This window comes from Acipenser ruthenus, chromosome 10 (assembly GCF_902713425.1).
Source record: "Acipenser ruthenus chromosome 10, fAciRut3.2 maternal haplotype, whole genome shotgun sequence".
Taxonomy (NCBI): domain Eukaryota; kingdom Metazoa; phylum Chordata; class Actinopteri; order Acipenseriformes; family Acipenseridae; genus Acipenser; species Acipenser ruthenus.
The window spans coordinates 51,617,536-51,644,441 of record NC_081198.1 but is presented as its reverse complement, the minus strand read 5'-3'; the positions used below and the strand labels follow the sequence as shown (position 1 = coordinate 51,644,441).

The 26,906-nt window shown below is 40.1% G+C and overlaps 1 protein-coding gene and 1 pseudogene across 2 annotated transcripts; one reads left to right on the top strand and one right to left on the bottom strand.

Moving 5' to 3' along the window:
• Positions 1-253: 253 nt before the first annotated feature.
• On the bottom strand, positions 254-18,898 carry LOC117412991 (cyclin-Y-like protein 1-B). Of its 2 annotated transcripts, XM_034021685.3 has the most exons (11): positions 18,502-18,898; positions 17,913-18,124; positions 14,387-14,461; positions 13,374-13,408; positions 11,270-11,370; positions 10,164-10,199; positions 9,667-9,718; positions 7,037-7,156; positions 4,761-4,927; positions 3,468-3,630; positions 254-2,539 (listed from the first exon to the last, which is right to left on the bottom strand). In XM_034021685.3, the coding sequence occupies exons 2-11, from the start codon at positions 18,076-18,078 to the stop codon at positions 2,423-2,425; spliced, it is 1,032 nt and encodes a 343-aa protein (XP_033877576.2). In that variant the 5' UTR covers positions 18,079-18,124; positions 18,502-18,898; the 3' UTR covers positions 254-2,422. The 2 variants fall into 2 exon arrangements, with proteins under 2 accessions (XP_033877576.2, XP_033877568.2); XM_034021677.3 differs by having other exon boundaries at positions 17,913-18,898.
• Positions 18,899-19,134: 236 nt separating this feature from the next.
• Positions 19,135-25,712, top strand: LOC117406409 (protein N-lysine methyltransferase METTL21A-like; annotated as a pseudogene).
• The last annotated feature ends 1,194 nt before the right edge of the window (positions 25,713-26,906 follow it).

Below are 26,906 nucleotides of genomic sequence, written 5' to 3'. Positions count from 1 at the left end.
AAAAATGAATTAGAACACAAAGCAAATATTATTAAACCCAGTGGTACAGTACTTTTGCAGGACCGTGCAATGGACCCAAAGATTCCAAGATTGCTATTGCTGCTTTCTGTCTGACACAGGATTTCAATTGAGCAGAAAGAAAAGGACAACCAAGTGGATGATGGGCCCAAGACAACGTTACATCACACTAGAGGGAAATAACAAAGGAAACGAGCAAACAGTCATCTTGTGCTTTCAAGCATCATGTCAGAGGTGCCAAAAAACAGCTTCAAGATTTTATTTTGGTGTAAGCTCTTGGATGGGTGGGGTGGGATCAAGAGATTCTTAATGTAAAATACTAAAATACTAAAATTAAAAAAAAAAAAAAAAAAAAAAAAAATCACAATGAAACCTATAAATGCAAGTTCAATAAAAACGTTCTATGAAACAAGACAAGGACATGGTTGTGGGTTATTTGACCATTAGCACCCTAACCTGTATGGATAGTTTCAATACAACACTCTGTGCCCTTTGCCTCAGGGCGACAACATTTTCTAAATGACCTGGAAGTACTATTTTAGTAGCCTCCTTTGGGAAGTTTAAATAAGAACCAATTACAAGATTAGCCTGCCCTGTAAGTCACGTATATAGCAAGTGAATACAGTGCTCCCTCACTATAGCGCAGGTCTTGGGGGACACACAATATGAGCGTTATAAACGAGGAGGTGGGGGGCGCCGCAAGACACAACACACATCTGACAAATACAAAATAACATAACTCCCTCTCTGTCATGCACAGATAGTGAAGCAAAAATGTAACTTCCAGTAAATTAACCATGCATAAAGCACCATTTAACCAACGCCATATTTTTTTTTACCAAAAAAAAAAAAAAAAAAAGTAACATTTCCACTTGTTTTAATTAGCAGTTTTTAAACAATAAAATAGCCTGGCTAAACGGCAATCGGGAGTTCGGTTTGAAGCGACAGACAAGCAAACCAAGTGCAAGGAGAGCAGGTCGGGCGAGAGGAAGAGGGAATTGACTCGGGTTCAGCTGCCGGAGCAGGGCTGAAGCGAAGCTGAAGCATCTCATCTCCTGGAGAAAGCCGCAGCTCTTCTCGCAGCAAAAAAGTAAATACATTAGGAAAGATAACCACGTAATAGACCTAATATTTATTTAGTTATAAAACGAATGCTGAATAAGATGTCTGTGTTATAAAGTGCCAGCGCAGCTTTTCTTCAGTTCAGATACTGCATCAAAAGGGAGAGACTGAAACAGAAGTTAGACTGAGAAGTTGTTTATTAGTTTGAACACCGGTAAAGTATTTACTATAGAAATATTGCCTGAATCACCAGAATAGGGAATTGGGGGACATGCTGTAGGAGCGTTATATCCAAGGCGCGTTATAACCAAGAGCCTTCTAGCGAGGGAGCACTGTACATACTGATAATTAATCCAACACTGAGCTACAGTATTGTGTTTGCAACTGTGCTCTGTCTGCCAATGATCAGATATGGTAAGACTATTGAATTGTTATTTTTATAGTTTGCTCTTACCAGTAACAAAAGCGGTCATATTGATAAGAGCAAAGGTGTTATTTGCCAATCACACTGGAATGGATACATCAGTCAGTAAAAGGCTTGTGACCATCAGCAACAAAAAGACATACATCACTATATAAAAGTATTTTATGTTCGCTGATATACCATGCATCCTTATTTTTATTTATTCTTTTGAATGTAGAAAAACAGCAATATGATGCAATTGCCTTACGACAGGCAGAGGACATCAAATCTCAATTAATAATGAAAATCTTCAGGGTGCATGTTATATCGATTGCTAATAAAATGTTATACCATGTCAGCAGGTGTTTTGGTTGGTTTCTTTTAACTCCAAGTATAAATCTAAAGGTTCAGAGAATTGTTTTCTTGCAATGAGGTATTCAATAGGACAGAGGAATCTGATATCAGAGATCTTTGAACTCCCCCATCCATCTTGCCATACAATCCTTAAAGAAAAAAAAAACCACACGCTGCAAAACTGTTAATATCGTGCTTCCATTTAGAATATGAACATACAGTACTGCAGCCGTCAGCTTAGATACAGCTCTCTAGAACTCTGGGAACAGTCAAAAAAAGATTACTCGATTAGTGTTTATTTAAAATACTCCATCGGCAAATGATTTTCAATTAAAAACTGACAGCTTTCACAGCTCTTAGCCTACATAGTAAGCAAACCCCTTTTTATTTTGCACCTCTGGGTATTTCAGCAGAGTTGTGTGCTGTCGAAGTTGTGTGCATCGGTTTTCCTCTTTCAATTTGTATATATTTTCTCTTTACTGGAGTGTGCTTGTTGTAGTGGATGGGGTTAACGAGAGCGCTGCTCCTCTCTGGGTGAAGGACTCCCAGTAAAGCCTCCTCTGCAGCAGCAGTCCCACTCGGGGTCTAGGACAGCACTGCGTTAGAGCGACGGATACCCACTAGATTATCTGCACTCAACGATCTTCTCATAGCAACTTTACTCAGGTCTTTATACTTGTCCTCACACAGCCTGGAGATTGCCTACAAATACAAACAGAACACAATGTTGGTCAAAAGCATTAGAGTGATGATCGAGCCATACAAACATCTATTCAAAACTCGTAGGGGTGGGTACATATTGTTTTAACGTGTATGAGCCAGAATGAGGGAGAGGCTAAAGGATTTCATCAATGAGATATGGCCTTGCATTACTGCAAGACAGTTGTATTACATACACTCCAATACATAATGTATTACAGCAATGATTTTTGTAGACTATGAATTAACTTACTATCTGTTTAAATAGTATTTATTTTCAAAAAATAATAAAAATAGTAAAAACCTACATCAGTAAAAGTGCACATATGAAAGCATCTGTAACAGTGGTGTTGGTGGAGAAATTATTAATTGTGCACAGAGGAATCCTTCCTCATTCATTCCTTCCTCCACATAACACATGTTGTGATGTAGTTCTTGAATGATGTACTAAGTAATTCACAGCTGGTCTTAATACATTTACCCCTAGCTCAATTGACTTGAACAAAATACAGTCTCATTAACAATCATTTTAAACTCGTCATCATACAGAGTAGCCCATCAGATCCTTCGCATGCAAGGTTTTCAAGCTGTATTGTAGCCCTCAGAATCTGAGCATGTGTGGAACTTTGCATGTGAAAGCAGGGACAGAAATAAGACTCCTAATCATGACAGTTTCACCAACTTCCAGGTTTTACTTCAAGCTTGATTAACCACAGTGTATAGGTAACAAGCTCATGTGCGTCTTATTAAACTCATGGTAAAACCAGGTATGGATCAAACTGCTCTGAAATGGGAGTCTTATTTCCATCCCTGGAAAGCATTCCAAATGTCACCAGTAAATAATTCAGTATTTCTTTATGTTGTACTTTATATTTCAGAATTTGTGGATGCTGGAAGACAAGCAAGCCTGTTTGAATAGAGAGCCCCTCACCTCCAGCTTCTGGGCCCTCTCCTTGCTGAGGGACTCCAGGGGGAAGTTCATGTGGTTGTCGTCTGCCAGCGAGCGCAGGTCAAAGTAATATTTGGCGTAAACGCTGGCCGGAACGTTAATGTTAAACTGCAGCAGCTCCAAGAACTGCCTTTCCATTTCATTCCTGGAGGAAAGTTATCATGTACAATTATTATGGCATGTCCTGGATCTGCTCAGCAACATCAAGGCAACATATGCGAGAACCCCCCCCCCCACACCCTAAATACAAATTGACTCATGTCAGTTAAGCGTTGCAGGAGTGTCTGTGCCCAGGTAATTGGAAATACACAGTAAAGCACAGCCAGTTTCAAGAAATGCATTAGTCAGCTCACTAATCCGAATCCCCTTAGTCTGAACTGACCTATAATTCAAACCATGCTGTCACAATGAAATGCACGCCGATAGCAGCTGTAGAAACCAAACTTTAAAAATCATAATTCTACGATAAGTGCATAAATATTTACAGCAGTCTCTGTACTGACCCACCCCTCCCCCAAAGGATTATTAGTGATTTTTGATGATATGTAGAAAAAACATAAAACAAAGATTATCCAAGCATTTTTAGTATGATACAGAACAATGCATCTCCATAAAACAAGGCCATGAAACACCCACCCTACAAAATAAACCTGCATGTTTATTAGTGGTGAAGGACGTAGGCATTTTTGCCAGGATGATAACAGAGAGGCTGTTTATTGGTACAAATAAAAGGACCGTGCGGGTCTCTACGGCAACTAATGGATCTGCGGAGAGCCGACGCTATTATCTTCGAGCTCCAAGAGCTCTTGAGTCAGAGCAGGCTCCTCCGTGAAAAGCTTCAATAGGAAGGCTGTGTGCTTGTGTTACACAAGAGGTCGGCATGCAGCAGACCAAAGGCAGCACTAGACTAACCTTGGCATTCAGACAGTAAAACATGGCATTGGGGAGAAAAACAGGAACACCTTGCCAGTGAAACAATTCTGTGCAAAAGAAGCCTTAGAAGAAATCAATCAATATTAAAAAATCGGGGATCAAAAACCTGTTTGTAATTTCAAGGGGTCCATTACTGTCCCATCATTACTCAATTTAATATTGCCCTAGCAGTTCTTTCATTTAGTTTACTGTGTATTAAATCTGTCAAACACCACAAGCATTACTACGGGGACCTGCGAAAAAATAAAAATGATCCAAGCCCATGTAGTTTTATGCTTCACAAAACATTTCTATAACGGATCCCAGTAAAACCCTGCACCCATTAGTTGAGTTGTTACTCACATGTCCTCCACAGTGATGTCTTTAAGGATCTGGCAGTAGTCCACATTCCATACTGCCTGGTCATCCCACACTTTCGATGCCAGCAAGATAGCACCCAGTACAATCCTCTTCCAGTTACTGGGACAAATATCAATCTCTGCATACGTCAGCAGGCGTTCCAGATAAACCTGCCACGAAACAAACCCCCCTTAGCTTTCAGGGAAAACCATTAAACCAACACCACACTCATTCCACAGTGTTTGTTTTGTTCTTTAAAAGCCATACAGACTCACGGAATATGGGGCAGTGTGAAGTACTTCAGATGCGCAGCGATGGATTTTAGATTTGTTGCCAACCTCTCAAAACTTGAATGACTTATGTATTGATTCCACTACTCTTGGCTAATAACAGTTGTTACATTGGTAAGATCAAAAGACTACTGCAACTGTTTATGGTGGTCTCCTGGCACGCACCATAAACCAACTGCAGCCAATTCAGAATGCCGCTGCCAGGATCCCCACCAGATGTAAAAAATGCATTCCCCCCAATGGGAATGTCATTTCAGTCCCTGAAGATTAGCCTTCCACATCCTCCACATGAGGGTTTTTACTTCTGGCTCATGTCAAGCTCAGAGTATTGGTAACCCAGCACAATAAAAAGGAGAGCAGTGGTAATGGCACTGAAAACCACAGAAATGTGATACTGCAGAGCCAAACATTACCCTTCTGAGTGCACAACCAGGAGGCTTGGGCTCCACTGGTACCGTGCACTTAGGCCAATTTTTTTTTTTTTTTTTTAAAAAGCACAAGTAAAAGGAGACGTGTTTATCACATCTCTTCCATCAGCATGGTCAGGCACTGAAATCACTTTCCTTTGTTCTACTGCCACCTTGTGGCCATCAAATACAATTTGAGGCAGCAATAAATTAAAGGCGGCTTCTGCTATATAATACTGTTCATCTAGAAAACATTAAAACACAATAAGTATTGATACAACAAAACATACCTCCTCATACAATACTTCCACAAGATACCTGCCCATCTTTGCATTGCTTATAATAGTCAAAGTACAGAGTACTATAATCAAAATATATGAAATCAAAAAGCTGAAGATGAACACGTACATATTGCTGGTGTACGTAGTGTCTGAGATGCTACATTGCTGTATTGTATGAATCTAATTTTGTTGTGGTTTGCATTTGTCAGAACATTTCAATACTGCACAACTTACTTCCATTTAAACGACATGAAGCTTTTTTAGGGGTGGAAATGAGTTGTATGGCTGAGTAATGTCATCGGGGCAGCAGTGTGGAGTAGTGGTTAGGGCTCTGGACTCTTGACCGGAAGGTTGTGGGTTCAATCCCTAGTGGGGGACACTGCTGTTGTACCCTTGAGCAAGGTACTTTACCTAGATTGCTCCAGTAAAAACCCAACTGTATAAATGGGTAATTGTATGTAAAAAAAAAAAAAAATTGTTATATCTGTATAATGTGAAATAATGTATAATGTGATATCTTGTAACAATTGTAAGTCGCCCTGGATAAGGGCGTCTGCTAAGAAATAAATAATAATAATGTCATTCATTTTAACGAGTGTGATAACCAAAGTGAACACCACCACAAAGCATTACACCAAGACCGCACGAAACCTACCCTTGAGATTACTGATCATTTCAACTGGTAAACCCTCAATGTGCTAGAAAAGGAACCCAAGTGTTATAAAAAGAGTTTGAACATCGCTATCATTTACTGATGCGTCGCAACCTAAAGTATATGACAAGAGAAAAACAGCGTCTCTAAACAATGTAAAAAAAAAATTAGAATTCAAAAGCATAACTTTGCTCTTTGCAAGCACACATGATTATGTAAAAAAAAAAAAAAAAACCACACAACACATCAAAGTGAAGGGCCCAGACGTTCATTCTTTAAACAAGCATAAGCATTCCTCTACCTTCTCTATAGAACTAAAAGTAGTTTGGATCAGAGGCTTCAGCAACAATCCCTTCCTTTCTCTTGACTGCTGCCCCTTGTAGATGAACTCTCAAACAGCCCCTCTGCTGCTCTCCAATCAAGGTACTTTGAGATCAGAGCACTTTTGTGATACTTACATTGATAAGCAGGCCAGTATTTCCGGAACTTGAAAGATTCTCTTGAACTTCAAATTTCTACTAATAAGAATCTTTCTATAGATCAACTGTTCCTATTATTGGGAAGCAGCAGTTCTCAGTCTTTCAGGATAATTGGGGTATGGAAGAAAGCAATGAAAAGCATTTGAGTGCAGTGATTGTTGCATTCTCACCAGGGTTACTATTGCACACTCCGCTGTCAGCTGGGCAGCACTGAAGAGGGTTCTGACAAACCGGTAGATGTGCTTATGCTCCGGGTCACTCCTACAGTAATCTTCAGGCACCTCTTCCCTCTGCCAGCGAAGGAAGGGGACAAAATCAAATGTCAATCTTACACTCAATTACTTATTTGTCGTGCAACAAGTGCCAAATTAACTCCTGTACTGAATCTACATTTATATTAGAAGCACAAGAAAACCTCTGCTGAAAATACAAATATAGTGCTGTATTCAGATCTTTGTGCAGGAAGTGGCTCTACGGGGCTGGAAGCAAGAGTGCTTTAGGAGGGATCCCAACAGAAGGGATGGGAATTTTAAACGTTTAAAACATATAAACTCTAAAGTGGTAAAATGTTTAATAATATGCTAGACGTATAACTGGTCACGTGACAGTTGTCATCGAACACATATTTTTTTATGCATTAATTTTATCATCAGTAGTCCGCTGCGTATGATACTGCTCTAGTGCCACAGTAAGGGTGGAAATTATAAAAAGGAAGGGGGGGTTGACATTGCCTCCAAGTAGCTTTTCTAATTGGTGCAACAGAAAGATTGACACTGGGGCGGGTTTTATTCTCTGTCGATCTGGCGTTTCATTGGTGCACTGTGTGTGTTTATGCATGTAGTAGGCGTGGTATGGTATCAATTCCACGGCGGGGTTAAATAGCGTTAATGACGAGCGTTTTTTTCTGAGTTGGTTCTATATTTAAAAATGGCATCTCTGAACAAAGGAAGCTACGTTTGGAAGTATTTTGAGGAATGGACGAGAAAACCGTGGTTATGTAATAATTATGCCAAACAAAACCGCCGTACCACTAAAACGCAAGTTCAATGCTTCAGTTTGAAATGAAAACATTCAGAATTATTGTGGATGGAGTTATTGACTACAATAAAAAGCAAACATCCATAACATTTGGGAGAAAAAGGAAGAAAAAGTTGCAATTACCACAGACTCATGGACCCCATTCCCCAATCTTCCCATAGGTGGAAGGCTTTTTTCACTTGAAATTGTTCTGTAAGCTTTTGGACCAAACGGCTGTTTAATGTTTAGTACAGTTTTTATTTGTATGTTGGAACTACTACACTAAAGTAAAGGACCCCTGAGACACAGTTCAAACAGGTACGCCAGGCATCTCATTACAATTTAATATAAAGTTGTGTGGATACGTGAATTTGAATACTTTGTGTAATTTAGTAATACTTGACCAGATACAATTAACTGCACAAGGCGGCAAACATTATATTAATTACTTAATATATTACTTGATTGTGTGTTAGTTTGACATTTAAAATAGGACTTGTGGCAATGTTTTGGAGGTTTATGTACACTAGTACAGTATGTAGAGGAGAGTGGTGTTTGATTCGAGTACTCGGAAACTGTAATGTTCAAGTACTCGTCTCGAGCAACAATAGATCTCAAAAATCCCACGGCTACTATCAAAGACAGCAAACTTTTAAATCTGAGGCAGACTTTTTAATATCAGTCACAGTGCTCTTTAAAATTCATTATTCAAATATTGTGCTATTTTATCCCTGGAAATTACCTTTTCCAGAAGTGAAAGTATTTACAGGTTTTTGTTTCAATTTTAAGCACAACTTGCTTTCACGCTGTACAGTGGGTGATGTTGGTCTTTATAATTTGGGGCAAAGTAACTTAACCAAAAAAAAAAAAACACACAGAAAAGGTTCCTGTTTTGTTGTTAAATGAACCTTTAAGAAACACACTATTCTAAAAACAAGCTACTATCCGAAAAAGTGTTCAATATGTATATAGTATAAAGTTATATCTTCACTAGCAACTTTAATTACAACCATAAACAAACATTTCAATATATACTTTGACATGTAGGTTTTTTGGGGTTTTTTTTTTTGTAGTTAAGTCTTTGCGATGTTTAAACGTTATTTGCTAATTTAGGGTTTATTTGCTTAGAAAATACTAACCAGGGCTGTCAGTATCAGCATGTAATAAAGAGTGTGTGTGTGTATGTAGATTTGGTTTAAACGCTGACATTGCAAAGAGTTTAAACGTTCATAAGAATTTACCAAAAACCCATCCCTACCCAACAGTGGTCACATGTGTTCCCATTGACTAGTGATGGCATACCAGTACGAATGGCAGATGCCGATTATTTGTGGCAGGTTTTAAACCAAGGAAACTTTTAGGATTGGTCTGATGAAGATGCAGGCACAGAGACAGCCAGTGTGTCACAGGGCAAGATGAGGCCAGACGAGAAGAATGTCTCCTCATGCAAAAGCTGAGAGTTCAGAGAGAGGGTCACACGTTCCAAGAGCAGGCTCCACTTCAAAACAGCAAACCATTCAAAGGCTTTTATACAACAGAATACAAATCATTCAACGAGACGGTGAACTCTAGTGTCCAGTTTGCTGTAAGGAGCAAAGCCTGTTTCTTTGTACAGTGTTACTTACAAACTTTAAATACTTTGGGGTCACCAGCACCAGTGAATTACCCTGTCACTCAGTTTCATTTGGCCCTATGAGGTTATCTGAATAAGGCCTTTTTATGTTTATTTTCTCTGGTGCTGGTACCGTATGCGTCCCAAATTCATAAAATAAAACACACATACCGTAAGAGGATGCAGCTTTTCATCAAAGATATCAAGCGATCTGTCCGAATCCCTATTGCAAAACAAAAAGCATGGAAGTCATAGTAATTACCCCAGAGACAACCAGCGAAACAAACCTTTACGCTGTCCACCACAAACAGCACCACCTTTACTTTCGAATTCCTCTCTCTGCTGCCATGCCATAATGCCTTCCGTTTGATAAAACAGGGTTTAATAGGTTATCTTTTCCAATTCTTCTGGTTTAATTGAACAGAGAGACAGGCAACATGCACGACTCTTATCTGTGCCAGCCACTGCAGATTAAGATAGCAGAGGTCACCCAAGCCACAGAACTACGTTTTTAAACAAAACAGCTGTAAATTCCTTAAAGGTTAAAGAAACAAAATCAATACAGAGATCCCAATGACATTTTACAGCATGCTGACAAGTCCCTACATTTACAAAATCACTGCTGAATTACAAATGACTGTCAGACGCAACAGAAAACAGGTTCTTACCTGTTCTTTATGTGGTAGTATATTGCTAAAGTAACACTGTTAGGAAGAAAAGTAAAAAAAAAATTATCATTTTCTCTTTTACGAATACATTTTCAATCAGTTCAGTACAATGGTACTAGAGCTTACACTTGAGTTCCCTCAAGTTAATTACATTGCCTCATATCTAAAACTCCAGCCACCCCACCCCTACCCTGCAGCGTCAGCACACACACAGGACTCAAAGTATTTGGTTTCCTTGTCATACTGTACCTTACCCAAAACAAAATTAGCATGAGATAACAAATGCAAAATGTCATTTTATTTTTTGAAGGTTACTTTTATTGTCTCTTAATTAATCTGTATTGCTTGTCACTACTACTACTACTACTACTACTACTATTATACTATCCCCCACCCCACCCACCCCCAGATATGGTTTCATGCCGTCTGTCAGGTGCTTTTGTTGAATGAATCCATCATGCCACATCACTTCAGCTGTGGTTTTTTTACTTTGGCAATGCCTTGGGGTTCTAGAATGCCCTTCTGGATTCCATTGCGTCATTGTCAAACTCTCAGGGTTTAGAACTGCTGTTCAGCCTCATGTGTGCTCGAGATGAACTTGTTTAAGTCAGAATAAAACCACAATTGTGTATTTGTATTTTTGTTCCAAAATATTTACATGTACTTGTGCTGGCCCTGAGGGCATGAAGTGAACAAACCAAAGTGAATAACCTAAAAACGCAAAGGGTATGGCAGATAAGGGTCTTTTAGAGAATGGCTCATCATTTCAGACAACCCCACTATGTCTGCATTCTCCTGTTACAGCACTATTAATACACTTTCTGCATTTCACACAAGTCTCCATGCGACTGGTGTGATAACCTTTCTGCACCCTTATTGCTGGCGATCAAACTGACTAATCACTCAGCTTCCCCTTCTAACAGATTACACTGTAATCACCACCCCTTAAACCGGTCAACGATCAAATAAACAAAATCAGTGCCACAGTACAAGACAGGTTAACAACGGTCCAAAATCCACTACCCATAAAACCAGCCAGAATACGTTATCAAACAGGCAAACCCTGCACTGATACAGTCCCTGGGGAATACTTTGATAACACTCACCATTTTATTGTGCTTTTTAAATTAGGCTGGCTGACTGTGCTGTCATCAAGAAATATCGTAGAACAGGAGCTGTATTTCTTGGAGAGCTGCCCAGGGGACACCTGCAAAAGACAAAAGCAGAGTTACTAATTGTGAAACAGACCACTTATTTAATAAGGGCTCCTATATTTAAACACTGGAAATGCTATTGTTACAGAACAAGTAATCCTGACTTCCATACATTTTCCACACACTAAATATGGACGGCCCAGAGTTTCACATGATCAAGTTGGCTGACAGTTGCACAGGGGAATCTGTAGAGCAGTAATCCCCTACATGCTCGCACTCAAGGGCATGCAAAAAAAAAAAAAATACTATTTATATATATATATATATATATATATATATATATATATATATATATATATACACATATACGTACAGTACTGTGCAAAAGTTTTAGGCAGGTGTGAAAAAATGCTGTAAAGTAAGAATGTTTTAAAAAATAGACATGTTAATAGATTATATTTATCAATTAACTAAATGCAAAGTGAGTGAACATAAGAAAAATCTAAATCAAATCCATATTTGGTGTGACCACCCTTTGCCTTCAAAACAGCATCAATTCTTCTAGGTACACTTGCAAAGTCAGGGATTTTGTAGGCATATAGTCAGGTGTATGATTAAACAATTATACCAAACAGGTGCTAATGGTCATCAATTCAATATGTAGGTTGAAACACAATCATTAACTGACACAGAAACAGCTGTGTAGGAGGAATAAAACTGGGTGAGGAACAGCCAAACTCAGCTAACAAGGTGAGGTTGCTGAAGACAGTTTACTGTCAAAAGTCATACACCATGGCAAGACTGAGCACAGCAACAAGACACAAGGTAGTTCTACTGCATCAGCAAGGTCCCTCCCAGGCAGAAATTTCAAGGCAGACAGGGGTTTCCAGATGTGCTGTCCAAGCTCTTTTGAAGAAGCACAAAGAAACTGGCAACGTTGAGGACCGTAGACACAGTGGTAGGCCAAGGAAACTTACTGCAGCAGATGAAAGACACATCATGCTTACTTCCCTTCGCAATCGGAAGATGTCCAGCAGTGCCATCAGCTCAGAATTGGCAGAAAACAGTGGGACCCTGGTACACCCATCTACTGTCCGGAGAAGTCTGGTCAGAAGTGGCCTTCATGGAAGACTTGCGGCCAAAAAGCCATACCTCCGAAGTGGAAACAAGGCCAAGTGACTCAACTATGCATGAAAACACAGGAACTGGGGTGCAGAAAAATGGCAGCAGGTGCTCTGGACTGAGGAGTCAAAATTTGAAATATTTGGCTGTAGCAGAAGGCAGTTTGTTCGCCGAAGGGCTGGAGAGCGGTACACGAATGAGTGTCTGCAGGCAACAGTGAAGCATGGTGGAGGTTCCTTGCAAGTTTGGGGCTGCATTTCTGCAAATGGAGTTGGGGATTTGGTCAGAATTAATGGTCTCCTCAATGCTGAGAAGTACAGGCAGATACTTATCCATCATGCAATACCATCAGGGAGGCATCTGATTGGCCCCAAATTTATTCTGCAGCATGACAACGACCCCAAACATACAGCGAAAGTCATTAAGAACTATCTTCAGCGTAAAGAAGAACAAGGAGTCCTGGAAGTGATGGTATGGCCCCCACAGAGCCCTGATCTCAACATCGAGTCTGTCTGGGATTACATGAAGAGAGATGTTTGGGCCAACCTACCTGCCGAGTTCCTTCACAAACTGTTTGCAAGTGTACCTAGAAGAATTGATGCTGTTTTGAAGGCAAAGGGTGGTCACACCAAATATTGATTTGATGTAGATTTTTCTTCTGTTCACTCACTTTGCATTTTGTTAATTGATAAATATAATCTATTAACATGTCTATTTTTGAAATTATTCTTACTTTACAGCATTTTTTCACACCTGCCTAAAACTTTTGCACAGTACTGTATGTGTATGTATATATATATACAAAGTTTCATTTGAGAGGTCAATATTTATGCGTTATCTGAATTAAGAGCGACAGAAAGCATTTTATTTTGTATGACCTTAAATTAACTGCATCTTAGAAAAATGGATCTAACCCAATTCTCACATTACTTACATGGTTTATGGGATTGCTTTTCCTCTTATCTCTCACTGTAAAACAAACAAGACAGAATAATTACTGGTTCCCAACCTCCCGTCCCTTAACATGCTCAAAACTGGCGACAGTGATTGGAACAAATCTAGATTGTAAACATACTGTATTCAGGGTTACAATTTACCAGAACATCTGCTGTAGTCCAAACTGATAATTGTACTCAACACACCTATATTGTTAACAGGGCTGGAAACAAGACTTCCATTGCAAAGCAGTATCAACCATTTCAGGTTTTCCTATGGGCCACAGTGTATTGGCAACGAGCTCAGGTGTGTTTTATTAAACTCGTAAGAAAACCAGGAATGGATCTAACTGCAGTGCAATGGGACTTATTTCCATCCGAGTTGATAATACAAATAAAAAATTGTGGATGTATTTATTCATTGTTTCTTCGTCATTTATGACCTAATTTTGCCTCTTGCTAGTATTTGCATCAGCAGTCTGCCTTTTTGTATCAGTGGAGTTTAAAAAAAGAGATTATTATTATTTGTTTATTTAGCAGACGCCTTTATCCAAGGCGACTTACAGAGACTAGGGTGTGTGAATTATGCATCAGCTGCAGAGTCACTTACAACTACGTCTCACCCGAAAGACGGAGCAGAAGGAGGTAAAGTGACTTGCTCAGGGTCACACAATGAGTCAGTGGCTGAGGTGGGATTTGAACCAGGGACCTCCTGGTTACAAGCTCTTTTCTTTAACCACTGGACCACACAGCATCCTAATCTGGAATCTGATAAGAATCTTTCCTGCCTACCATTGGAACTCCATTCTTCATCAAACTAAAGTGTAAACACAGTAAGAGTCACAATGTCAAGCAGGTAAACAAATACACCTTGCTGTCTGATGTGTGCACAGCATTGTAAAGAGTACAATACAGTAAGCAGACACAAGGGGTGCATGATACAAGGTGGAACTTGACAGGGCTGTGAGACCTTACAGCTCTAACCTTGCGAAACCACAAAGCCTAAACTTACCATCCGTCTGGGATTTGCTGAGGAAGATGGTACTTGCCCTCGGGTGGTCTGATGGATTGGATTCTGGCGCTAAATCTATGAAACAAAAAAAAAAAACATCCTTGTTACTGTACTTTCCTGCAGCTGGTGCATGAACCAGCAAGGGACAGCCAGTATACATACAAATAATGTGGTATCTTGTAACAATTGTAAGTCGCCCTGGATAAGGGCGTCAGCTAAGAAATAAATAATAATAATAATAATAATAATAATAATAATAATAATAATAATAATAATAATATGCAAACAGAGCTGAATAAGCAGAGCTGCCATTGAGAGTTCTGCAAACTGGTTTAATATTGAACAAAGTAGCATGATGCATGAAAAAACAACTCACTGGCAAATGTGTGTTCCACAATCAAATTAGGAAGTTAAGAAATCTAGACATGCCTTTTTAATTTGTTTACTGTTCTTATTTAATTGGATTGATTAAAAACACATACCAACAATAGACCAACTCAGTATGTGTACTGTACATGTTGGTGAGGCGCTATGGAGACTATACAAGTGAATGTCACACGGTGGGCCAAGGAAGCCAAACAATGTTAAGAATGTCACAGACTAATTCCTCGCTTCTGTGAGCTTGAAAGATGAACCATCTGGGTGACAACTCAGTTCAGCTCTTAGATACTGCTGGTATGCCAGGGGTGTTAAGTGATGTGCTCCAAATAGGCTTACAGTAACACCCAGCTGTTTGCATACAAGCATGCTTTTGTTTCAGGCTGAAAATGGCATGCCACTGCCTTTGGTGTAAGCACTACACAGGCTTGTAGATCTCCAGAATAAGGTCCTGTTACTTTCTATGGGAAATGCTGTACATTTCAAATCTGAATTTTAACCAAAGTTAAACTGCTTCCATGTTTTCTGATGCATTCGTTATTTTCTTTCATTTGCAGTTCAGAACAGCTAGCAGTAAGATAGTACATTTCGTTATTTTGGAAGCTACAAGCATACTACTCAAGACCTCTCTTCTCAAATACTGAATTAAGTCCCTGGGTTTAATTGTAGGCCATCCCGTGCACCTGTCCTTAACTCTTAAGTTCCTAGATAAAAGCTAAATTAAATTAAAGGGGTTTGTTTCCCCATCTCCTTTAATTAATGAATCTGATCTAAGTGCGATGAGAATTCTTATATCCAGACTGTTCACGCCCTGTTAATCTGTTTGGCTTTCATAAATTTACTGCCTCCATCAATCACCCATGACAGATTTATTTGATCAGAAAAAGTTTCTCAGCAGTGTTGTTTGTGTATAGATTTCAGGTCCATATATTTCAAATGACTGTAGCCAGCTTGCGTTTCATGAGGGCAGGGTTATGTGCATAGTACAGAAGCCCAGAGAGGGAGAACTTAATTATACTTAAAGCAAAGGAAAACACAAGCCTTGCAGCAAAACCTGCACTTCTAAATAAACTTGCAATCATTTCCAATTTCCCCTCTTTTTTGTGAAAGATGTTCTTGTCAATTAGATTGATCGCATTGAAGGCGATTTGAAGTATTATAGGAGGACACTTTACAGGGATCCCACATTGCAACTGCCCTGAAACAGCATACAGGGCAGGGCAGTCAATATTCTCCATTAGAGAAAGCGAGGGCAGCTGACTGTGCCTGTGGTTTTGTGATGAGAACCCTTCCCCAATGGAAACTTGACCCTGATCGAAGTGCATCTTACGATCGACTGCAATGTGCCTGCAGCTGCTAATCACCAAGGTGGAAAAAACAAAGTGAACGGCTTTCTTTAATGTAGATGACTCAATCAGAATACTCAACTGAAAAACACTGATGTATCTCTATGAACCTTTTGGAGCTAGTGTATATACCTGTAATAATAATAATAACCACCACCCAGGGGGCAATGTTCACATTTTACAATCTAGGTCTATCTGTGTGAAAAAATAAATTGTTTACGGACGTCATGATAGGAATACATTTAAATCACACACTTCATTTATTGTAACTTTGATTTATTGGGTTAGATAAGGGATAACAAAAGGTTTGGCAACAACAGTGGGAAAAAAATACCTTTAGACCCACACATTAGGCAAGATAGATGCAAAATACGTCAATAGAACTCTATACAAAAGCACAGATCACAGAAAAACAGAACTAGAATGACTGCTGGTGGCCTCTAGACACAATTGTGGACAATACAGCCTGGTTAACAAAACTCTCAGGTAACCTGTGTGTGCACTACCATGCAAACATTGAAATGAATAAACACAAGAGACCATGATTCCTTGTGGGTAAACCGCAGAGCCCAAAACTCCTCATTCTAGACACTATACTCTGTAAATCTACTTGTGTCTAATGCTTTGATCGCACCACAGTGGTGGTTTACCGAAGACAAAGTTTTAGCAGAAGTTTAGCTATTCATTTACACTGGTTTATTACCGTGTGAAAGCTAGACTGGGCTTGCAAATCTAGGACCATAAACTAAAGGCTGTAAACGTTCAGCAACAGCATCTTGGAATATAAAATAGACCCCTGAACTGACAGAAATGTGTTTTACTTTCTGATCAATAGACAGATAGATAGCCCCATCCATGTGCTGTAGTGGAAGCTGAGACTCTCCTCTTGTTCAAATCTGAAGTGAACGCTTTCTGGTTTACCCTGGCAACTGGCTGCTAGCTCAGCTGTTAATTGGTCCCATGTAGTGTTTCCAGGGGCTTCCTAATTTAAGTGGCAACAGCTGAAGTTACTGTTGCTTTCTCTTCAGTTCTCCCCACTACCATCAATTACTAAGGGGCTGCAAATTACAAGACAGGGGGTGTGGAGGGAGATTCCCGCTGTTTGCAGGATCCAGGTTTTAAACTCACAGTTCCAAGTCTGGAAGTTTCAAGCAGTGTGTAAACACAATGGCTCTTTCTCTTGTGTGTGTGTGTGTGTGTGTCATATTTGCTGTATAAAGAATGTCAACGCCTGTCTGTCTTAGCTGTTTTCTTAGACTGTCTTCAGATGAGCACTACAGTCACAAAACCATAATGGTATCAATCAAACGCGTTAGCCTCAACTCAAAGGAGGAGGAAACAGGACGTCGAAGGTATTTCTAAACATTGGTGTTGATGTGAAAAGGAAGGGAATCGTCGCTGGCTGCTGTCCCCTTGAACGATGCACTTACCCCGGCGGTCTTACAGCTGGCCCAGGCGATTTCCGTGATGCAAGAAAGCGGTTTTATGTTTATGGGCTGGGGGTTAGTAACGCATTCCTGCAACACGAGACATTCCCTGGACACGTTTTTTAAATCCCTTTGCTTTACACAAACGCACTTGTCCCCCAACCTACTCTCAAGAACAGTTAAAATACATCATCTGTCCTTAATTGTTTAGAATACAAATCACGACAATGAACAAGTAAGACAATTCTGACATACCTTCAACAAAAAAAACACTCAATCCTAGATCCTGCGGTTTTTAAAACTTAAACCTGCCATTCTGGATTCAGAGAACAGTCCGTACGGGTGGGAAAAAAGGCTATGATCAAAACAACTCACCGTCGGGTACCTCTCTGTCGCTGATGTGCTGCAGAGAGGGTCCGGAATCGGGTTCATACAATTCCGCCTCCACTTGGTAGACATCCGGACGCTCCGGCTTCCTGCGTGCCCGGCTCACCTTGGGACTCCCACCGGGGGACACGCAACACGACACCGTGTTTCCCATTTCTTAGTGCTTTCCTACTAAATATTTGTATGTTCGTGTCCTTTTGCTTAAAATAAAATAAAGCACAGTGAAATATGCCGCTATTATTACTAGTACTAGCTAAATACAGAACATGCTGAACCGAACACAATTGCAGCCATTTTACTAGAAAAGAAACAGAAAGTTACATCCTCCTAGGGATGTCGGTCCTAGGGTGCACTTCCTCATCATGGGGCACTAGTACCGGTAACACAGCGCCTGCTGAAATGCAAAGACGACTAGCAAACTTGGCAGATCACAGCGGATATCAAACCTTCGCAGACTGCTTGTGAAATAAATCTCACATTGGTCCACGGCGTTTGTGAAGTTCAGTCAGTGTGTGACGGACTACTTACTGCCACTCATTCTCGAGATGTTAAAAGATATAAAACCGGCGATACCCACATTCAGATTGTGTCTCCCACGTCCCTACTATTTTACAACGAACTGGGTTTCTACTGGTAATCCATTCTGAAACCGGGATCCTCGTTCCAGCGCAAACCTTCAGTCCCTCCCCCCAAGGCTTTCCAGGGTCGGGTGTCCACTCTACCCCGAGGCTTCACGGCCTACAGCCTCGTTCTTTTTCTCCCTGTGCAAATGTGTTCATATCCCCCGTACAGTTGATTTGCAATGAGCCTTTTGGGGAATTAGCTTTTGGTCCTCGGCTTCGGCTAATGTGAATCCCCCGGTTATCCCCTCCTCCCCTCCGGCCAATTCAGTAATCCGCTTCCCGCCGCCGCCGCCATCTGCTTCAAAGCCGCTGCCTGGCAATCGTGCACGCCCCACCCACCTCCTGTAGCGGTGCTCCGATTGGGTACAATCTAAAACACTTGCAGCATCTAGAACTTTATTTGTTCACTCTGCTGTCAATTTCGAGGCTCTTAATAAAAGATAACCCCGCCCACTCTAGCTATCTGAATGTTGATTTGTTACAAATACTGGCAATCATTAAAAGGGGTGTGTGTGTGTGTCTATATATATACATATATATATTTTAGCTCAAAGAGCCACATATATACTGCGTACTATTCTTGCCAATGAAATGATGCGTTCCAAATTTAAGAATAAGGCGGGTCTTGAACCAAACCGCTTTATTTGATTGGTTTTATTTTGTTTTCAGATGTCCACCCACCCCAATATTTAAACAAACTGCAAACATTTTAGCAGCATGGTGGAGAGGTGCATTGGCGCACAGCGTAGCTCTCACGGGTTAGTGCTGCGTTCAACTCGATAGACGTCATCATTATGGATGACGTCATCATTTTAGGGATCATACTTGCCAGCATTTGGAATCTGTTCAGCGGGACGCTGACCATTTATATTATCATAGATATATTATCATAGATGTACCCCCCGCCAGCGGGTGACTCGGCGGGTAAGTTCTCGTCTGTTTAAAAAAAGGGACTCTGGATTTTTAGTGTCCTGTCGTCATTCCTTTTTTTTCTTTTAGTATAGTATGAACTTCCGATAATAATAACAGCTAACAGTTTGAAATTCAGCACACGAATGACGTTGACGTGGTTGATTCTCATTGGTCAGTTTGTCTTGCTACGGTGCGTGCAGCTCTACTGTTGGGTGACAATGAATGACGGGTGAGTGGAATCCGTTTAATGTTTTAAGTCAGTTTGCGTAAAAATGATGCAGCACACATTTTACAAGCAGTCATTGTTAATTCAAAGTCTTTTATCGAAGGGGATCAATGTACAATGTAATAATCTGCAGCACGCGACATAGATTTGTTGTGGTAGCCCACTGCATTGCTCCATCTTTCTGAATTCGGTTTCATGTTGTTTACACTGTCCAAATGTTTTTGGCAGAGCTTCCCATTGAGCCAACTACAATTACGGAAAGGCAGTAGTACTTCTGATTAGCAAACATAACACAGGGGATGCGTTCACGACACGCAGACTTTTGTCATTCTGCGCAGAATCTGCACAGAATCGGAGCAAGTAGCCAATGAATTTTCAGAATCTTCGCAGACTTAGCAAAGTCTGTCTCTCGTGAACGCACCCAGGGTTTCAGGATACCGAACACCGTGTCCCGCATCCAGAAAACCACGTTAGGACATTCGTGTGAATTTGGGCATTAATCACCTTCCATAAACTCATAGCATTAATCACCTTCCATAAACTCATAGCATTAATCACCTTCCATAAACTCATAGCATTAATCACCTTCCATAAACTCATAGCATTAATCACCTTCCATAAACTCATAGCATTAATCACCTTCCATAAACTCATAGCATTAATCACCTTCCATAAACTCATAGCATTAATCACCTTCCATAAACTCATAGCATTAATCACCTTCCATAAACTCATAGCATTAATCACCTTCCATAAACTCATAACCTTTTATGTACGTTCTTGCCTTCTTCAAACCAATATGTTATATACTGGACACCAATTAACTTGTTCCAAACGATACATTTTCTTTTAATGAAAAACGATTCTGCAGTTTGAGAAGCTGGTAAACAGAATGCCAGTTTGTCTCTCATTCGTGCATTTTGACAATAATAATGACAACTTGCTCTCTGCATTGGCGCCTGTTGTGTTGGATTTCAGCGCCAGCATGGCTGACGCGTGACGCTGTGCAGGATCTACGCTTCCTGACAGAACTGAAGCAACAAGCATCGTGATGGACAGGTCGTGTGTTTCTGCTTTGCTGTTCACGCGTAGGTACCGGTAAGGAGGAGGCAAGCATTTTCTAATATCTACCACTAATCCACGGCACTGTAAATTCTGTAAAAGAATTATGAGGGTTTTTTGAAGGATTAAAGACAGCGAAGCCTCCACTGGCTAAAAATCGGAATCGGCGGTATGACCTACTTGGAACATTGACCATCTTTGTCATCCGACTAAACACAGGCTAACATGGTGTGTGTATTCGTAAAACAACATTTATTATAATTACACATTTTAAAAAGCAAACAAGCTTATATCATGTTTTAATGAATGCCATGTTTAAGAATGGACACTTTTACAATGATTTAAAACCCCTTTTGCATGCTGTTTGTTTGTTTGTTGCAAGGTCGAAGGAGCTGACATGGCTCTGTCTTGTGCGTATTAAAACCACACCTCGTTACCCGGTCTCAGCAAAGTTGCACGAGCCTTCTGCTACGTTTCATTTCGCCAAACACAAGGTCCACACCAGACAGGACTGGAAGGGTTTGGGTGTTGCAGCCGTGGCGTGGGGCGCTGTGAGTAAGCAAGCAAGCAAACAATTGCGATTGTTACCATGAACCTAGAATGACTGTACACACACACACACACACACACAGTCAATATGGGGTGATGTCAAAGTGATCGATGACGTCACGAACAGCGGTTGTTCAATTCTCAGCATCACCCTTACTTACCCAGAGCACAACGTATTGATAGTGTCAAAATCTGTGTGTCTATCACGTACATTTGTACCTATGTCCAGATAACTATCATGCACTTGCAGTGGAAGATGCTGAGGTAATCCTTTAGCACAGGTTGTGAGTGTCTGTCAGCTCTCCCGTTGTGAGTTCCCTCCTGTGTTTTGACCCTCTCCAGGCAGTGGTTCTTTGCACGTTCCTGGAGCTCGGCTCGATTGCATTGGAAGGCAGCTCTGCTGTGGAGCTGGGGGCAGGAACAGGACTGGTGGGAATTGTAGCTGCTTTGCTTGGTGAGCACTTTCTATTTGTCTCCCTGTTTCAAGTTTGCAATCGGAAAATAGACCTCAATATGCATGTTGCAGTTTTTGCCTCGAGGCTGGAAATAAACAAGTCTAGCAACGTAGTTTAAGACAGTATGAATCTTTTTTTTATTTATGTATTTAATATTATTATTATTAATTTATTTTTAATGGAACATTATACCAGACAAAGATAATTTGCCAAGCCTTTATCTGCTAGTCTAACCCATTTTGTTCTCATATAAAGAAAGCTATTTGTGCAGGTTCAAGTCCCACTATTTAGTGTTTGTGCTGGGGTTGTAATAGGAGTTAACCTATACTAGTTTATACTAATAGTTTGCTAGGAAATGTCTGTTTATATTCCAGCTGAATAGGCTAGTTGCTTGCAAGTCTTTGATTGTGAGTTAGTATGAACATAAGAAAGTTTATTTGTTTAGTTGTTAGTAGCTTATTGATCCCAGAATCTCATCAAGCAGCTTCTTGAAGGATCCCAGGGTGTCCGCTTCAACAACATTACTGGGGAGTTGGTTCCAGACCCTCACAATTCTCTGTGTAAAAAAGTGCTTCCTATTTTCTGTTCTGAATGCCCCTTTATGTAATCTCCATTTCTGACCCCTGGTCCTTGTTTCTTTTTTCAGGTCGAAAAAGTCCCCTGGGTCAACATTGTCTATACCTTTTAGGATTTTGAATGCTTGAATCAGATCACTGCGTCATCTTCTTTGTTCAAGACTGAATAGATTCAATTCTTTTAGCCAGTCTGCATACGACATGCCTTTTAAACCCGGGATAATTCTGGTCGCTCTTCTTTGCACTCTTTCTAGAGCAGCAATATCCTTTTTGTAGCGAGGTAACCAGAACTGAACATAATATTCTAGATGAGGTCTTACTAATGCATTGTAAAGTTTTAACATTACTTCCCTTGATTTAAATCCCATATGATATTTATAATGCACATTTGGAATTACCTGCGTGCAGTACCTTACACTTTTCTCTATTAAATGTCATTTGCCATGTGTCTGCCCAGTTTTGAATGCTGTCTGGATCATTTTGAATGACCTTTGCTGCTGCAACAGTGTTTGCCACTCCTCCTATTTTTGTGTCATCTGCAAATTTAACAAGTTTGCTTACTGTGCCAGAATCTAAGTCATTAATGTAGATTAGGGATAGCAGAGGACCTAATACTGATCCCTGTGGCACTCCACTGGTTACCTCGCTCCATTTTGAGGTTTCTCCTCTAATCAGTACTTTCTGTTTTCTACATGTTAACCTCTCCCTAATCCATGGGCATGCTTACTGTGTTCAGTTTGTGAATTTATCTTTTATGCAGGACTTTGTCAAAAGCTTTCTGGAAATCTAAATAAACCATGTCATATGCTTTGCAATTATCCATTGTCGATGTCAAGTCAAGCAGGTTAGTTAGACACGATCTCCCTTTCCTAAAACAATGCTGACTGTCTCCCAGGAAACTGTTACCATATAGGTAATTTTCCATTTTGGATCTTCTTATAGTTTCCATAAGTTTATATATAATAGACGTCAGGCTTATTGGTCTGTAGTTACCTGGTTCGGTTTTGTCTCCCTTTTTGTGGATCGGTACTACGTTTACAATTCTACAGTCTTTCGGTACAACCCCTGTGTTAAGAGATTGTTGCATGATCTTGGTTAGCGGTTTGTAAATAATTTCTTTCATTTCTTTGAGTACTGTTGGGAGGATCTCATCCGGCCCAGGGGATTTGTTTATTTTAAGAGCTCCTAGTCCCTTTAACACTTCTGCCTGTTATACTAAAGTTATTTAAAACTGGATAGGAACAAGTCGACATGTGGGGCATGTTGCCCATATGATCCTTTGTAAAAACTTGTGAAAAGTAATCATTTAATATATTTGCTATTTTTTTCTCTTCATCTTTTGATTTTGCCATTTGTATCTTTTAGACATTTTACCTCATCTTTGAATGTTTTCTTGCTGTTATAATATTGGAAAAACTGGTTTTAGGCTCCTTAGCAATGCTCATTTCTATCTCTCTTGGCCTTTCTAACTTCCTTTTTGACTTGTGCTTGCAGTTTCAAATACTCTTTCTGTGTACTTTGTTCTTTGTCCCTTTTAAACGCTCTGTAAAGTGCCTTTTTTCTTGGAATATTGTTTTTTTAATTGATCTTTTAAACCATTTTGGCAATTTTGTTTTAGTTTTGGATTTGTCTACTTTTGGGATGTAATTGTTTTGCGCCTCTAGTACTACATTTTTAAAAAACAGCCATCTTTTTTCCATGGACGTTTTCTCTATTTTGCTCCAATCTACTTCTGTTAGTCTCTGTTTCATTCCTTCATAGTTTGGCTGCCTAAAATTGTAAACCTTCGCTTTTGTCATTACTTTTGTTGTATGTAAGGCGTCTCTTTTTGTATAAAAGCTGTCATTTCATGCAGTTTGGACAACAGGACCAAGAACTAAATGTACACTTAACTTTTTTCTTTTAGGTGCTAAAGTGACCACCACAGACCGAGAACCAGCAGTTGATTCTTAGAATCCAATGTGCAAGCCAATCTGCACTTGATTTCCAAGCAAGGACGAAAGTCACAGAACTGACTTGGGGTGTGGGGAAAGACTGGATCGCTTTGAACCAGGTGGCTATGACCTGGTTTACCTGGAAGAGACCTTTCCTGATTTATTAAAAACGCTGGAATACCTGAGCTCAGAGAGGACTGTGATCCTGCTTTCCTGTAGGATCCGCTACGAACGAGACCAGGATTTCCTGAAGATGTTACAGCAGGGTTTCACAGTGGAAGAGGTCCATTACGAGCCAGAGAGGGACGTTCACATCTACAAGGCACAGAAGTGTAGAGTGAAAGAAGACTTGTAAGCCCACATGAGCAGGACGTGTTCAAGGCTATTCTGCGGAGTTTCCAAACCGCGACACAATGTAGCTATGCCAGGTCAAAGGTTACGTATACACTGTGAGAAGTTTTCCATCCCGCGTGTCTGTTTGTTACATCATCAGCTAATGACGATTGAATCAATTAAACTATTGGCCGTGTGCCAAAGCATTTAATCATGTCAATTAAACCTGGACTGTGGTGATACTACAGTCCGATTCGCATGGGACTAAAAATCACATAAACAGGTACAAACCGTCCAGTTATTTTTATCACAAATCATATTCTCAGAGGTCCTCCTGATCATACATATCACTCAAGGGACGAAGCAGTTACTCAAGCCTTTGGAAAATAAGGTACAACGAAATGAGTTGTTTACACCTGGTTCATTGTTTACAAATAATATACAACAGCGCCTTCTCTGGCCACAACATCGCATTTCATTTTGAATTGACTGACTTTCCTTGGTGAAGACGAATCCTCGTCTGGGAGGTTCCAAGATGTCCTCAGCTTTTGACCAACTCTGAAGACGGCTGGTTTTCAGTCCCGTGTGAATCATGCTTATGGGGCCTGAGTTGCCTCCCCGAGTTAAGTGATCTGATCTGTGCAAATCATTTCTGTAATCAGTTTTAAAAGGACCATTAAAAAAGCAAGGGTTCAGTTCTGATCTTAATCTGGCACTGTTGTTACTCTAATGGTTTAGTTTCTAAGTATGTTTACCTTGCTTGTGTACTGTAGAGAGTGGTGGGCTTTGTGAGATGTGTTTGAACAATGGAATAATCTGAAAACTAGGAAATGTTTAAAGATACCACAGAAAACTCATGCCAGGCATATAAATAACACATTGCAGGTGTCAGTATTATGAAAAAGTGGGTCACAACCTACTTCACAGCAGGCAAGAACATTGAATAAGACTCTTTAGTACGCTGGGTTCAGTGTGTCTAACTTCACAGCAACATTCTACATCATTCTGCAGAGAGGGTGCTTCTATTAGCCTGTACATTGATACAGTACTGCAATAGTTGTTACTGTACAGCTGTTAATATGCTGTAGAATTGTAAAACCAAATACACATGAATTAGTTGACAACACACAAAAAGGATTTTTTTTTTCTTTTCCCTTAACTTTAAAAGCAAATTGAATGTGCTTCACATAAATGTTTGTCTGTAAAAGGATGTTACAACAGTTTGGTTCCACAAACAACTGAATTAAAAAGAACAGGGAGGTGGGTGAAGAGTTAATGTCAATACAGAAATAAATGACCCCCCCACCCCACCCCCCCCCCACACACGTTTTACAGACAAGTGTCTATACAATGTACCGCTATGCTACTGAAACACAAAAGCAGCTGCTCGTATACATAAATAAATACATACAGTGTTTAAAAATGATGCTCAGTAAAACTGGCATTACAAAAAAATGAATTCCTCTTTCCCAGCATTAATGTAACTGTGGGAACATTTATATGTACATGTTTTTTCTCACAGCTTCTTGTTTATAAAGTTGTTTGCAAGGTGAGTATGCTCCCACACCCTTAAAAACACACACACACACACACACATCATAATAAATGCAGATTGGGATTTGCTTCCCCAGACTGCATTGGCAGAAAACCAACACTAGAGTCCACTGTGTGTAGGTTACAAAGTAAGCACTTCAGAGCAGGCAGAGTAGACTGGCTAATCTCAGCCATGCAGGCTACTATAATGTAATTCTATGGTACCTGTAAAACAGTTACAGCTGTCTCTTATTTATTCAAAGGGTTAAACAATGTTTTGATTAAATACATGAAACAAATACCAGACAAGATGTTTTTTTAGTGCAGTGCTAAAACCAGTACTCATCAGAGCAAATCATTCCTAAATCTGAACAGGGTCTGTTGTGGTTTGGATTAGCAGCAGTGTGCAGTACTCCACTGCTCCTCATCAACCTCACCCAGGGAGGAAAGCAAAACAGGTACAGTAAAAACAAAATAGGGAAGTACTCCAAATCTGTGGTACGAAGAGGTTTCCACACACGTCACCCAGATGCTGCAGTGTTTTAAAGCAGGAGCAAACCTAGTTGTTTCAGACCCCCGAATAATGAATGGGGTTACTGAAGCACTAAGGTTTTGTAGTCCCAAGATAAGTGTGAATTGAGATTGTGAATCCAGCCGTTACAGAGCAACAGCTCAAAGGCAAACAAATATTTTAATTTGGACCACATTTACACTGGAACATTGAAATAAAACTCAAGATCAACTGTAAAAAGATGAATATTGTCAGATTATTCTTATAAA